The following is a 14,404-nucleotide window of genomic DNA, read 5'->3' on the forward strand; positions in this document are numbered from 1 at the left end:
TCGTTACAGTCGAAACATCGTCCTTCCATCCCGACTGTGCCGGCTTGACGCTGGGGTTAATGACAGGCAGCAGCAGGCAGCAGGGGTGAGCAGGCAGGGCTGTTTTGCCAGATCTCAGCCTGTGCAGCTGAAAACTCTGCAGTTGCAAGGCAAAACCCAGTTGACCCTCCTGGAAAAGCTTAATACGTTCCATGTGCTCCTGAGGAAAAACTGGACGGGATAGAAAATGGTTTCCAGTTGCTCTAAATGGAAACCAGGATGCGCGCGTCATGGGGGAAGGGCTGGGGGGACCTTCCCCCCTTGCAGGAGGGATGGTAAATACAGAATTTGGCCTTGAAAGCAAAAGGAAATGGGGGAGATGGGAAGGGTGAGGGTCCTCCCTGCCGCGGTGCAGCAGCTCTGGAGCCCCTTCCCTGTGCGGGCACCCCGAGTGTCACGGCCGGGTGTCACGGCCGGGTTCGCTCACGTACACGTGGATGTCAGTGAGGGTGCAAGGGCAAGCGCACGGCCATCGGAGCTGCTCGGCGTTTCCTGCACAGCCTTAGTAAGTTTATAGTAAGGAATGAACATCCTTCCTTCCTTCCTTCCCTCACCCCTTGCTGTGGTGCTGAAACCCGTGCCTGAAGCTGCGCGTCCCTCCTGGCACTGCCCTCCCCCCATCCTGCCTGGGCTGTAATTTGGGGGAGCTGTGCAGCCCCTCTTTCCCAATATTTGCTTCTAGCAAACCAGCTTTGGCTTTTAAAATCTAAACAGGAGCGTGTTGGTGACCTGCAGGTGCTGAGCTGGGCTGGGCGAGATGAAGGGCCGTGCCAGGGCTGGCTGCTCTTGGCACAGGCAATGGAGTTGTCCCCCAGCCCCTCCATAAGCAGGTGCTGCACCTCATCTTTGGAGCCCAAACTGAGGCTGGGTGAGGTTTAGGGCTAGTTTTGGCTGTCTTGGGGTGCTCCCGCACATCCCAGCTCCTCCAGCCAGATGCTGTGCCTTGGCCCAGGCTGGGCTGCAGCAGATGGATGAGCTTCCCACCTCCTTCCTGTCCTTGGCTTTTTTTTTAATCTTCCCCCTGTCCATATCACTGAGCAGAGGAGGGGGCTTATTGCTGACCCCCGCCATGCCATGCACCCCAAGCCAGTGCCCATCGCTCTCCCCTCCCGGCGGGTGCCTCCCCCTCAGGGCCATCGCATGGGGGGGAAATACCTGAGCCAGGGGGAGAAAAAGCAGCTCCTTCACCGCTCCGCTCCCGGCTGCGAGGGCAGGAGGGGGTGGTTTGCAGGAGGGGGTGGTTTGCTAGTGCGGCCCCCTGACCCATCCATAGGTCACCCATCCTCAAAGATGCCCATGGGCTCGGTGGCTTTGGGCTGCTCTGAGCATCTCGCGAGGTGACCTGGCCTCCAGCCAGCCTTGGCTTTAAGCCTGCTCGGTGGAGGTGAGCCGGTTGGTCACCATTCCCTTCCCACCAACTCATCTGGGCCCTCCAGAGCCAGCTCACTCTTTGTGAAGCAATTTGGCCCCCAAAGGCTCCGCCACCCCAAATGTTCCGTGCTCGGACTCGTGCCTCTCATTAAAAGGCCGTTGCAGCCCCAACTGCGGTCGCCCCGACAGACCACATGCCACCGCTCGTATCCGAATGCAGGTTTTATTTTTTTATTCATCTTTCTCCATTTGAAGCTATTTTTTTTAAGTTATACAAATGGCACTTACAAAAAAAATAATAATAAAAAAAAAAACCAAAACCCAAAAAACGAACAAACCCAAAACTTAAATTTTCAGAGTGAGATGTTTTCAGAGAGTCACGACACCCGATAAGAGGAGACAGGAGAGATGTTGACCTAGTGTCACACAGAAGAAGCCGGAGCGGGAGTTACGTGGTTCGAACTGCGACGGGGGACGGGGAGGAGGCGACACGGAGTGGGGGGGGGGTGAAGGCCAGCGAAAAGTGTGTGCCAAGTCACAGGGTCACTCAGGGCTTCATCAAGACACTCGGTCCTTCGAGAGGCATCGTGGTCCCCGGGCGGGCGCGTGGTGCCCGTGCGAGCGCAGGCAGCCCCTGGATGTGAGCGCAGAGCCGAGGTAGAGTCCCAGCTGGGATCCCCTGCGCTGACGAGGGACCCCGGCCCGGGTGTCCCCCCTGGCAGGGGACGGGTCGCTCGCTCTCCCAGCTGAGAGGTTAGCACCAAGCTCCTACGGAGGGTTGTCCCTCCACATGGCTTTAAGGCTGACGAGCCCCTACCTTGCCTCCGGCAATAGGGACCGGCCCTGTGTTGGCACGCAGCGATGCCATGAGCACCCTTGGCGTGGGGTGGGGGGGACACGCACACCAGTGCTCCCTCCCTGGAGGGGGCCCACGCGGGGGAAAAGGCTCCTCGGTGTGTTTGCAGGGAGCAAATACCGGCCCCGGGAAGGCCCCAAAGGATAAAGTGCCTTTCAACACCCTAACGAACACGTCAGCATCACCCGTTACAAACAGCGTTATACTCTAATGCAGACCTAGTACAGACAACAGCTGGTAACACAGTGCCATGGAGAGCATATATAAATAGAGACTAACAAAAATACTGTTTTGGTCTTTTTTTTTTTTGTCTTTTTTTTTTTTTTCCAGTATGGTTGTGATGGCATGAGAGCCGAGCCCAGGTGCCCTGGGGGCGGTGGGACTGGGAGCTGCCCTCCTTGGGGGAGCCCGCGGGAACGGGCGCTTCCTAATTCAGCATTAGGTGTTCAGTGATTCGCATCACTGTTCCAGTATTTTATGAGAGGAAAAAAAAAAAAGCATAAAACAAAGGTACTGAGCAAATATCACTGTGCAAAGTTTGCTAAGGAACTTTTCTATTCTGTAAACCAAAATCTGCAGTTTATGCTTCCAGCCACCACCCAGGGGAGGTTGCATCGCCCAGCTGGGCTTCTGCGGGGACCGAAGCCCACCAGCGCTGGACATGGGCTGGATGAAGCCCCCCACCCGGCATGGGCTGACTCTGCCTCCTCCCCGCTCCCCCCCCAGGCACAGCAGCAGGACCAGCCTCGGGGCAAGCGCCTGCCGGGCTGGACCCACCGGCGGGGTCTACGCTGCTCCTCCAGAGCCAGAAGCACAAGGAGGGACACAAGGAGCGGGGGGTTTCACGAGATGAAAGGCTGAGGCTTTCCAGACGGGATCACCCTAGAAAATAATTTCCAGGTACATGGGGGGGGGGGGTGGACATGACAGAGCGGGAGGGGGGTTTGGCTTGCTGGCTCTTCTGCAGGGACATGTGCCGGCACGCGCCAGCCCTGTCCCTGGGGATGCTGTGATATGTAAGGTCACCTCGTATGGCTCAGCTGGGGATGAATCCTGCCCCGAAAGCCAGGAGCAGAGAGAAGCTGCCAGGGGGGAGCCGGGAGCAGCCGGCTGAGCCCAGCACCGTCGCTCTGTCCCTGGTAGGAGCGGGGCGGGATGGGACGGGTGCTCGGGGGACACTGGCAGCACAGACCGAGGCGGTGCCAGTGCTGATATGGCAGAAGCGAGCACAGAGGTGATCTTATTCCCTTTTTTCAATTGAGGAGAGTAAAATAAACTACCTAAGGTGATGCTCGGGCCGGGAAGGGGGTACGGCAGTTTCCAAGCCCAGCAAACCTGGGGGGGGGGGGGGGGCGGGGAGAGACAGACCCCTCTACAAAGCTATAGGCAGGCTGCCCCATCACTTTTCCAGTTCTTACAGAGATTTATGGAGACCCACCTCCCACATAACGCACCGACTCTACGGCAGGAGGGAAGGGCAAGCCGATCTGAAAATCCTTTTTACAGAGAGGAGAAACAAAACCCAGAAGAAAAAAAGGACGAAGGAGGGGAAAGAAAAGTTGGCAATGGGAGGTACGCTAAAGTGCATTAATATTCCCAGAGGGTGGAGGCATCAATGGCGTCGGCAGATGCCTTGAGGACCCCGGCATGGTCACCCTTCAGGTATTTGCCATTGATTTTGATAGCCACTTTGTTATAGTCGCAGAACTCAAAAAAGAAGTCCACGGGGGTGTCGCTGCTGCTGGTGACGGACGACTCGCTCCCCACCATCCAGTACTTCCCAGTGGCATCTGTGTGCAGAGGGAAGAGGGGACAAGGTGGCCCCATGAGCCACCACGGGGGACCCCGATGGCCATCACCGCCCCAGCCCATACCCACCCCCAGGACTCACCCTTGATGTTGTAGGCCCCGTCATTGAACTCCAGCTGGAAGACGTCATAGGAGGAGCGGTTGGAGTCCAGGGTTCCGGTCACCTTCCGGCACCCAATGAAGCCGTGCTCACCGCGGAGGACGATGATGGGCCTGTTGATCAGCTTCATCACGAAATGCTCCGTCTCACCTGCGCCGGAGGGGAGAGAGCCGGTGAGAGCGGCCGGGGGGGCGCAGAGCCTGGACCCCGTGGCTGGCAGGCAGCAGTGAGGAGGGTGGGCTGTGCCCCCCACCCATTTCTCACCCACCGCATCTGTGCCCCCATCTCACAGCACATGACACGGTCATTTAGACAACTTATTGCCTGCATCCCTGAGCATCGCTTGGAAGAGGAGCCAAGTGGAGGGGGGTGGAGGATGGCTTTGTCCCCTGCCGCCCCAGCGCGGGGCGGGGGTCCCTTACCCGCTGTCTCCATGGAGGCCGCCAGCTGCCCGTTCTTCTTCGCCGTCACATACTTGCCATTCGCAGCCTTCAGGGTGATGCGCTTGTCGCACCACTCAATGTCGAAATAGCAGCTCGCGTTCCTGCGGGGGCAGAGAGCAGAGCCGTCGGCGGGATGTGACGGATGGGAACCCTGCCAGTGCCACCCCGCCGGTTCGGAAAGGGCCACCGCTGGATCGGGGGGGGGGCCCGATTCGATCTGTTTTTGCAGGATGAGCCACGCCGTGGCAGCCATCCCGGTGGGAAGCCCTCGCCCCGCAGGCAGGAGGCAGGCAGGAGGCAGGCAGCTGGCCAAATGCACTTTTGGAGTTTCCGCTCGGCTCTCAGCTAGCGAAGGGTTGAACTACAGGGTAAAGCATTTCGACAGCCCCAGCCAGCCGGGAAGGATTATGTGGCCCGAGGGACTTCCTAAGCATCGTGGGCGGCAAGCCCCAACCCAGCCCCAGCTCTCTGGGGAATTCGCTGCCTTTGCTGGGAAGCGTTCTGGGGTCCAGCGCCTAGGCTGGAAAATTCCCCATGGAGTCCCCTGGGAGATGCAGAGGGGTCCCCAAAGCCCAGGTACGGCCCCGAGCTGCCAGGGACAGGGGACTCACTTTGTGGAGGCGGTGGACTGGATGCCCCCGTTGGAGGTGAGGGTCCAGTACTTCCCAGTGTAGGTCCTGAACGCGCATTTCTTGGTGTCCTTGTTGATCTCCAGCTGGTAGGTCTCCTGGTCACCCTCCTCGTCTTGGTTGGCTGAGAGGTCCATCCCTGCGGGGCAGAGGCAGATGGAGGTGGGGGGCACCGGGGGGGACTCCAACCCACCTCCAGCAGGTCCAGGTGAGGGGACAGCCCAGGAAACCCAATTGAGAGGGGCTCCTGCTCCCCGAGGTGAGCTTTGGTGACTCCCGAATCCCTTGCACACATCTTGCCTCTGGCATTTTGGGTTCAAATCCAGGTTTTCATTTGGCTACTCAAGTATTAAGGCCGGAAATGAGGGTTGGACTGAGCTCGTGCAGCCACAAGCTTCAGCTCAGGACTCTCCAGCTCCATCACGATTAAGCACCAGGCAAAAACCAACTTAGATATTTCACATGGAAAAGAGCTGTAGTTTTTCTCCCGGAGGTGACAGCCAGGTTATTCAATCCATTATCAGAGGCCACCTCACCACCTATGAATCCCCAGCTCGTGGCGTGTTTAAGGACCACGGCACTGTTTTTCATGCGTAAATTGTCGCAGCCCGTTGGGGCGGCACGGTTTGCAGGGAGAAGAGGCTCAGGAAAGCCCTGGGGCAGCCAAGCCTTTCCCTGGCTCCCAAAAAACCATCGGCAGCGGCAGTTCCCCCAGCTCTGCCAGCCGGGATGACCCATCCCAGCACCAAAGGGACCAGAGACAGCATTTGCCCTGGCAGCCTCGGAGGTGGATACAGCTGGTCCTGGGGCCACCAGCCACAGTCCTGGAGCCACCGCCGGCCCCCCCCGGCCACGTGCACATCCACCCACAGGCGCTGAGCCCAAGCAAACCTGCTTAGTCAGGGCTAGTGGGGCCAAACCCTCTCCAGAGCTCTCCCGCTTGGTGGATTTCTGCCTAAAAATACTTCTGGGATGCGAGTCACAAGCCGTAGCCTGGAGCCAAAGCGAAGCGGCTGAGCTGCCGTGCCGGGTTTCGGGGAGGGAGCTGAGGCGCAGTACTCAGCCCTGCTCCCCCCGTCCACCTACAGCCGGGGCGAGTGGAGACGGGCCCCAGTACCACCAGTGGGGCACAGGACCATCACCAGTGAGAGCAGACCGGGATGGCGATACGGACTGCGGTTTAGTGGAACCAGACGAGTTTTTCAGAGCAGAAAGCACCCACGTCCCTCCCCTGCTGCATGGGTGCTACAGGCTCGACTCCAACCACGCGCCTGGTCCTAGAAAGGCTGCGAAGCGTGCGTGCAACCTTTCTGCCCAAATCTGCCTCTTCCTGGAGCCAAGAACCTGCTCGTGGGGCTGGCAATGTGTTCAGCCCCTTGCACCCCCGCGGCGCGCTCCCTCCCAGCCTCTCGGCCGCTGGGATTTCAGGTACTGCAATACACAGTCGCCGGGAGGGCTTCAGGGACTGCTGCCTTGGTGGCCCTTCTGCGCTAGAAAGCCACCAGCAGGTCCTACCAGCTGCACCCAGCGGGTGCTGACCCACCTGGGGAGGAACCATCTACCTCCACACACCAGCCTTGGAACCAGAGATGCGTTTCCCCAGGTCCCACAGTTGGGGCAGACACAGCTACCTGGCGGCTTCCACCACCCCCATCTCCACGCAGGCAGTTTGTGCAGCGGCGCCCAGGGAGCAGCCGCTGCTTTGCATATCAGTCTCCCACCTTTCCCAAAGGGATTAGGCTTTGAAGGCTTTTCTTTGTTGGCTGTAATCTTATCTCCCACGCCCAAACTCTCCTATGGCTGCCACGCCGCTGCCTGTTCACAGCATCCCGTCTCCCACCCAGGCATCCTGCATCCCGCAGCACCTTCTGCAGCCCCCCCGGGAGGGACACACAGCCACCCCCTGCTTTGCTCCCTGGGGTATTTGGGGCAGCGCAGGGGGTGGCAGAGGGGTGCTGCAATGCCACCAACCCCAGCCCCGCTGGCCAAGTCCTCAGCTTGTGTGGTTGCCCCACTCTCGCCGCCTCCCCGGGCTGCCAGGGGCCAAGCCAGCAGTCGGTGGAAACATTTGGTTTTGATTTTGCACCCCCGCCGGGAAAGCAGCGCCACGGCAAGCTGCTCCAGCCCCCCTCGAGAGCAATACGACCGCGAGAGAAAGGGAAGAGGGGTTCTGCGGGGGCTCATGGAGAGGAACTGGGCTGCGGGAGGGGATGCAGCCCACCATGCAAGGCTGCTGGCACCCCCAAACCTGTAAGAGCTATTGCTGGGGTTTGGGGCGGGGGGGGAAGCGGGCAGCAGCATTTCCAGCAGGGATGGGGAGAGCACGGGGGGATGCTGTGTGCCTTGGAGCAGGATCGGATGGGCCAGAGATGGGGGGCAGTGAGTGCCAGGAGCCTCCCGACACCGCTCCCTCTCCCCCAGAGCCCCCCACTCCAGAGCACAGTGAACACACCAGCCTCCGCCCCACCGCCGTGCAGTTGCCCACGCTCCCGCCGTCATGCAGAGCCTTTCCCCGGTGCCTCGCAGGGCCCGGCAGCAGGAGGGTCTCCCACCGCCCCCTCCCCGAAAGCGGCGCTGGGTTGGGTTACACCGACTCAGCAGAAAGGAATGCAATTCCAGCTGGGGCAGAAGGAGGCTTCAAAGGGCTGTAACTGAGCCGGAGCAGGAAGTCTGGGGGGGTCAGAGGCAGTAGGACCATGGCAGGCCCATGAGAGATGTCCCCGTGTCCCTGCGGTGGAGGACAGAGGCTGTCCCTCCAGCCACCCCCCACCCCACCCCTGCTTTTTGCAGCCCAGGGCTGCTGCGGGGAGCTGGCGTCTCCCACAGCGCCCGGCCGCGCTGCTGCTGCTCCAATCACGCTTTAATTACCGCTCTTGGTAAATTTACAGTCTGGAGCCGGCACGACTCTGCCTGACCTTGACGAAGCTGCTAATTACAGCTGGAGGCGAGGAGGGGGCGAGCACGCCGCGGCAAGGCGGCGCTTCGGGAGGGGCGAGAGCGGAGGCATGCCTGCGCCCCCAAAAATTCCCCGCGTGGGATGGCCTCCGGCTCCGTCTGCAGCATGGGTTTGCTACCGGGGTCTTGGGGAGGATGGAGAGGCTGGAGGTGGGAGCAGGGGGGGCTGAGGGGTGCGTGTGTCCCCAGGGCCTCCTAACACCAAGCCCCCTCCAAACAAAGCCCCTGGGCTGGAGGTCCCAGGAGAGGAGAGCTGGGGCAGGGCGATAGGGAGGAGAGCCGGTGCTGGAGCAGAAAAGGGCTTCTTCCTTCCCAAGCCCTCGGCTGCCGAGGTTTCCAGCCGCTGCCAACCCCTCGGGTTTGCAGGATCGATGTCCCAGCCCTCGCTGCTCTCCAGCCCAGGACGGCGAATGCACACGGAGGCCCGTGGCCATCCCGGAGCACGCACACACCTTCCCACACCTCCCAAAGAGACGAGCTTCTCCATCTAAAGGAGCGGTTTGCTGTGGCCGTGCCAACCTCCGTGCCGTGAGGGCATTTACAGCATGCCGGACCCTTCCCTCTACGTTAAGTTCATGCAGAGAGCGTCCTACGAGCCATCCCAGGGCGCGGGCGAGACCATGGCCAACCGGTGGGACAAGCCAGCTGGAGCAGCCCCCACACCCAAACCCACGGGGGACAGACCCACACATCAGGAGCTGCCTGCGCGCAGGCTCTGCTCGCTGCCTTTCTACAGCCGTGAGCCGGCGGGGTCCGCAGGCAGCTGCCAGCCCTGCCCAGCACTGGGAACAGCCGGGGGACTGCACCTTTCCCACCTTCCAAGTCCCCAGAGGCCAAGAGGCTCCCTTCCAAAAAACCCATTGTTATGCCTGAAAGATCCGAGCCCACCTCCGAGGGAGCACCGGCAGCACCCCGCAAAGCCCCCGAGCCCTCGTGGGCAGCAGGGCAGGATTTCGGGCCCTCGTGCCCCAGCAGCCGAGGCGGTTGCACCCAGCTCTGCCTGCGCAGGTCGGGTCTGGTCTCCCTGCCGGGCTCTGGCACCCTCCACCCCACGCTGCAGCCGTGCACGTGCCCCCCCCCCACCCCTTGGATGGGCTTATGTTGCACCCGTACATAAATCCAAGCATGTTTTTGTCTAAAAGCAAAGCCCGGAGCACCCGGGGACCGTGCAGCTCCTCTGCTGGGGGCGCAGCTCTGCAAGGGGGTCATGGGTGGGGGGTGAAACATGGGTTTCCTGGGAAACCCACCCCTCCTTCCCTATGGATTTCCTACGGCTTCGTGGTACCACCAAGTGCCAAGATACCACTTGGCATCTCCAGATGAAAACCTGCGGCCGAGCCCACGTGCCTCCAGCCATGCCCAGGCACGCTCCCGTCACCGCACTGCTCACTCGCCCCCCCACCCCCCCGCCCCCCATTTCCCGAAATGCCTCACTCCCGAGCCAGCCCATCCTCTCCCCCCATCACGGTGGGGGAGGCAGGCGTCACACCTCCGCCGGGTGGGGGGCTGGCAGGGGCCCAGCGGAGCAGGGAGGATGCCAGCACTCTGCCCTCGGGGACCCTCGCGCCCACAAAGGACCCTTTGTTGCTGCAGCCGGGGCTAGAAGGGAAGAGGCGGCTTTCTGCCGGCAGCACCCCGACTCGGCTCTGTTTGAAGGTGCCATGGGGAGACGGGGGCTCTCACAGAGATCCCGTCCCTCTGCGAAGGGCTGGAGGCGGGGGAGAGGTGCAAGGGCCACCCCCGGTGCCGGTGCAGAGGCAGGGGCTGGCACCCACCACATGCTCCCCCCGGATTGCTGGCGTCATGGCGCCCAGCGCCCTGTGTGCAGGGGATGGTGACGCTGGCCATCCCGGGGACAGGGAGGAGGCTCCAGGCCAGGAGCTGACTCGGCACTCGTGGGACAGCGCTGTCCCATCCCACGGCTGGATCCCAGCTCCCAGCCAGGGGAGCCACAGAAGCCCCGTGGCCCCATCCCCACTCGTCCCGTGGGGCAGGGGGGGTGACAGCCACTGCCACCCCTGCTCCCTCCCCGACTCCACACAGGCAGGAGCTGCCTTTTCCCACGAGCCAGCGCCGAGCCACAGCCGCTCCCTGCCCACATCCCGCATCCCCCATTCCCGGCGTCCCCCGGCGCATCTGCCAGCAGCACGGCGCTTATCAGCTCGGCGGGGGGAAAGGGCTGTCTGCAACCGCTTCCTCCGACGGCTGTTTTTCGGCTGCCTACTTGGTAACCTTGGGACAAGGCGCTTTCCCGACGGGAGAAGGGAGAGCGAGGCCCAGAGAGCGCCAGCTCCCAGCCTCTCACTGCTGCCAGGCAGGATAAACTGGGTGGAAACGGCTTTTCCGGCCAAAACGGACTTAAGCGAGGATGTGCAGCCCCAGCACACCCCTCCCCACTGTGCTTTGCTTGGAAGAGGGCCGGGCATAGCCCAGAGCCCCCTGTTGCTGGGGAGATTTGTGCCCCCCCCTCCCCCTTCCATCCATCCCAAATCACACAAAGCCAGCGGGTCCACCAGCAGCGCTCCCACCCGTGCTACGGGGTCCCCCACCACCGTCCCATCCCACCATGGGGGATCCCAGCCTGCACATCTCCCCCCTACATCTGGTTTTCCCATCTCCGGTGACAAAGGGTTGCAGCAGCCCTTCCCCCACGGCGCTGCGGCAGCCTCCCGCCATCCTCCCACCATCACCATCCTCCACCTCCCCAAAACCTTGCGCCTGGGCAAATAGTCCCCACTACTCATCTTTTCAGGCTTTTTTTTTTTTTTTAAGGGGCTGCTTAGCAGCACAGGATTTGCTCTCACAAAGGAGAAAGGCCGTGAGCTCCCTGCAAAGAGCTGCCCAGGCACGGACGAGGGTTAAGCTGCAACCTTGAAATATTATATATACAATCAAAAAAAAATTCCCCAGTGCTTGTTCCTCCAGGCTTTGCTGCAGTGAGACATGCTCGCACCCATCCTGCGCCTGGCGTGTGCCGGCCTGACTTGGGGCCCCAGGGCTCCCACACCATCCCAGCCATGGCAGGCAGCTGTGCACCTCCAGCATCGCCCTGCCCATGGAGCGGGGACCCCCCATCCTCCAGCAGGCACCCCTCAAGCTGGGGGGGTGTGGGATGGGATGCATGCCGGGTGCTCGAAGGCAGGCAGGCAGCCGCGTGCCCGGGGAGCTGCGCTGTGTGGCCACAACGCTCGAGGCAGGTGGCATGGTGGCCTCTCCGGAGAGCAGAGGGGACGGGTGCGGGCAGCGCAGCGGGACGGCTGCCTTTGTGCGGGTGGATGTAGGTCACGGCTCGACACGAGCATTTTGGCGAAGCCATTTATGTAACGCTGCCAAGGCTGGGGGGGGCTGGTGGCACCAACCAGGGAGGACCACAGCCCCATGGGGGGGAGCACAGCCCCCCAGGGCCCTGCTCTGCAGGGCGTGTGGCTCAGCCATGCTGGGGAGGAGGGGAAGGGGGAGTTTGGTGGAGGCTTTGTTGGGTGAACAATGAGCTCCGCAGGTAGGAAGGCGAGGGATGGCGGCCCTGCCTCCTTCAAGGCAAGGGAAGAGCCCATCCACCCCCCACAGCCCCCCCCGTCCATCCCAGCACCCCAAGGCAGGCCCCTCACCATTCCTCCCCCTCCTGGGGTGCCCTGCAGAGGCGATGCTGCAGGGATGGGGGTGCTGGAGGATGGGGGCCCCCAGGCAGGCGGTGCTGGAGGGATGCGGGGGGGGGGGATGTGGGAGGGGTGCGGGGGGGATGATGATGGAGGGACTGGGGGAGGGACCGCAGGCAGCCATGCTGGAGGGGGGGTGCCCTGGGGACATGGTGAATTTGGGGGAGGGGTGTAGCGATGTGTGTGAAGAGGGGCTCAAGGAGGGGAAGAGACTCTAAAGAGGTGATGGCAGAGGGATGAGGGGGGCGCCCTATGGGGTTGCTGCTGCAGGAAGGCAGGGGATGCTGGAGGAATGTGGGGGGCTGCCGGGGGGCGATTCTGGACGGATGCAAGGGATGCAGAGGAGGTGATGCCCGAGGGATGCAGGAGGGCACCTCAGGGCACGCGATGCCCGAGGGATGATGATGCCAGAGGGATGCAGGGGCGCACCCCGGGACGGCGACACCCCAGGGACTTAGAGGTGGCCGAGCCCCCCCCCGCCCCCCCAATCCCCTCGTACCTTGCCGGGTGGAGACATTCCTGTCGTTGCCGGCTCGGAGCACGACCTGCGGGCAGCTCTGCTCGAGGGCGAAGAGCTCATCCTTGCCCACCTTGGCGCTCTTGCCCGCCTTGAGGGTGCCGCTGGGTCCCGAGGGGGCGAGGTAGCGACCCTCCCCGTCGCGGAAGGCCACCTTCCCGCAGCGAAACTCGAGGGTGAAGGCGGTGCCGGGCTCGGCGGCGGGGACCAGGCGGCCGTCGCTGCGCAGCAGACGGTGGTCGCAGCTCTGCAGGCTGTAACGCTGCTCCACGAAGAGGAGGGTGATGAGGGCGTCCACGCCCCACGGCACGTCGCGGTCCACGGCCAGTTCGTCGCGGCGAGGTCCCAGGTGGGCGTAGCGCTTGCGGGCCAGGCTGTAGAGGTTGGCCTGGGGATGCATGGCCAGGTGGACGCTCCATTTCTCGGTGGCCGAGACGGCGGGGGCGAAGCAGGAGAGACGGTCCTCGGTGCCGCCGAAGAAGCGGCGGTGGGGCTCGGACTGCAGCGACCAGCGCCCGTCGCCGTGAGCCACCACCAAGAAGCGACAGTCGGGACCCGGCTCTTCGCTGTCGCAGCTCACCCGGCCGTCCTTGTCGGCTGCCAGGTAGCGGCCCAGGTGGCTTTTGAGCAGCACAGCGCTGGAGTCCTCCCCGTCCTGCTCCAGCGTCCAGATCTGCTTCTTCTTCATGCTGGCGGCCGAGGCGTTCACCTTGAAGCCGAAAGCCTCCGCCGTCAGGTACTTGTTGCTGCAGTTGATGAGCCCGAACTGGATCTGCACCGGCTCCGCCGTCCCGTTCGCCGTCATCCTGCTGCCGCTGCTGCTGCCGCCGCCACCGACCGCTGCTGCCGCCGCGCCCGCCCCGACACCGTCTTTATAGCGCCGCCGCCGCGGCACCGCCCCCCCCCCGCCCGCCGGGCCGCCCCCCGCCGCGACCCCCGCCCGCCCCCTCCCCGCCGCCCCTCCGGCCGCTCCGGCCTCCGCCGCTGCACCCCCGCCGCCCCCCGCATCGCCGCAGAGCCCCGCGGCGTGGCAGGACCCCTCCTGGCGTGGCAAGAGCCCCGTTGAATTGCAGGACCACCACCCACCCACCCCCCCGCGCCCCCATTGCGAGACTCCACTGCATTACAAGACCCTTCCCCGCATTACAAACGTCCCCTTGAATTGCAGGACAGCCCCCCTCCCCATATTGTAAGACCCCTCCTTGAATTGCATGACACTCTCTCACACGCTGCACGACCCTGCTACGTCGCAAGATCCTTCCCTGCATCGCAAGAGCCCCGCTGAATTGCGGGACCCCACACACGTTGCAAGACCCCACCACACGGCCAGTGCCCTCCCTGCATTGCAAGGCCACTCCACACACTGTGAGAACCCTTCCGCATTGCAAGACCCCACACCTGCAATGGAAGACACCCCCCTCTCCCATTTCAAGACTCCTCTCCACATTGCAGAACCCCTTGGCATTGCATAGCAAGAGCCCCCTTGAATCACAGGACGCTCCCCCCATTGCAAGAACACCCCCTGCATGGCAAGGCCCACCCCCACATTGCAAGACCCCCCATGCATTTGAGGATCCCCCCACATTACAAGACCACCCCCTGCATTGCAAGACATTCCTTGAACTGCAAGTTCCCCTCCTGCGTTGCAAGAATCCCCTCTGCACTGCAAGACCCCATCCCATTGCAAGACTCCTCCTACGTTGCCAGACCCCCCCCTGCACCCCGCTGCCCCTCCCGGGCCATTGGGCACGCTGCGGGGCTGCAGGACAGAAGGGGAGAAGGGTGAATGGTGCCATGGCCCCCCAACATCTCTGAGCCATCCCAGTGCCCGGCGCCAGGCACCAGTGAGGCTGGATTATCTGGGCCCTGGGGAATCTGAAGTCCCTCCATCTAAGCCAGAAGCAAAACGCGAGCACTCCCCGTGTATTTCGAGGCCATTTCTCAGGGTGTAGGTGAGCAGCGTTGCTGTGCACGTGCGAGGCCATGCTCCGGTAGCACGTATGGCAGGGGCTGACCCCAGGACGGCGAG

General features: G+C 62.7%; 1 protein-coding gene across 1 annotated transcript; it reads right to left on the reverse strand.

The window, feature by feature from the left end:
- Positions 1 to 1,617: 1,617 nt before the first annotated feature.
- On the reverse strand, positions 1,618 to 13,241 carry FSCN1 (fascin actin-bundling protein 1). Its single transcript, XM_054842612.1, has 5 exons — positions 12,358 to 13,241; positions 5,230 to 5,386; positions 4,598 to 4,719; positions 4,158 to 4,325; positions 1,618 to 4,056 (listed from the first exon to the last, which is right to left on the reverse strand). The coding sequence occupies exons 1-5, from the start codon at positions 13,178 to 13,180 to the stop codon at positions 3,854 to 3,856; spliced, it is 1,473 nt and encodes a 490-aa protein (XP_054698587.1). The 5' UTR covers positions 13,181 to 13,241; the 3' UTR covers positions 1,618 to 3,853.
- Between the last annotated feature and the right edge of the window lie 1,163 nt (positions 13,242 to 14,404).

Source organism: Grus americana, chromosome 15 (assembly GCF_028858705.1).
Source record: "Grus americana isolate bGruAme1 chromosome 15, bGruAme1.mat, whole genome shotgun sequence".
Classification (NCBI taxonomy): domain Eukaryota; kingdom Metazoa; phylum Chordata; class Aves; order Gruiformes; family Gruidae; genus Grus; species Grus americana.

Coding starts and splice junctions, on each gene's coding strand:
- FSCN1 (XM_054842612.1), bottom strand. CDS start 13,180: ATGACGGCGAACGGGACGGCGGAGCCGGTGCAGATCCAGTTCGGGCTC. Junction 5,387..12,357: donor GAATGTCTCCACCCGGCAAG/GTACGAGGGGAT, acceptor TCTGCCCCGCAG/GGATGGACCTCTCAGCCAAC. Junction 4,720..5,229: donor CAGTCCACCGCCTCCACAAA/GTGAGTCCCCTG, acceptor CTGCCCCCGCAG/GAACGCGAGCTGCTATTTCG.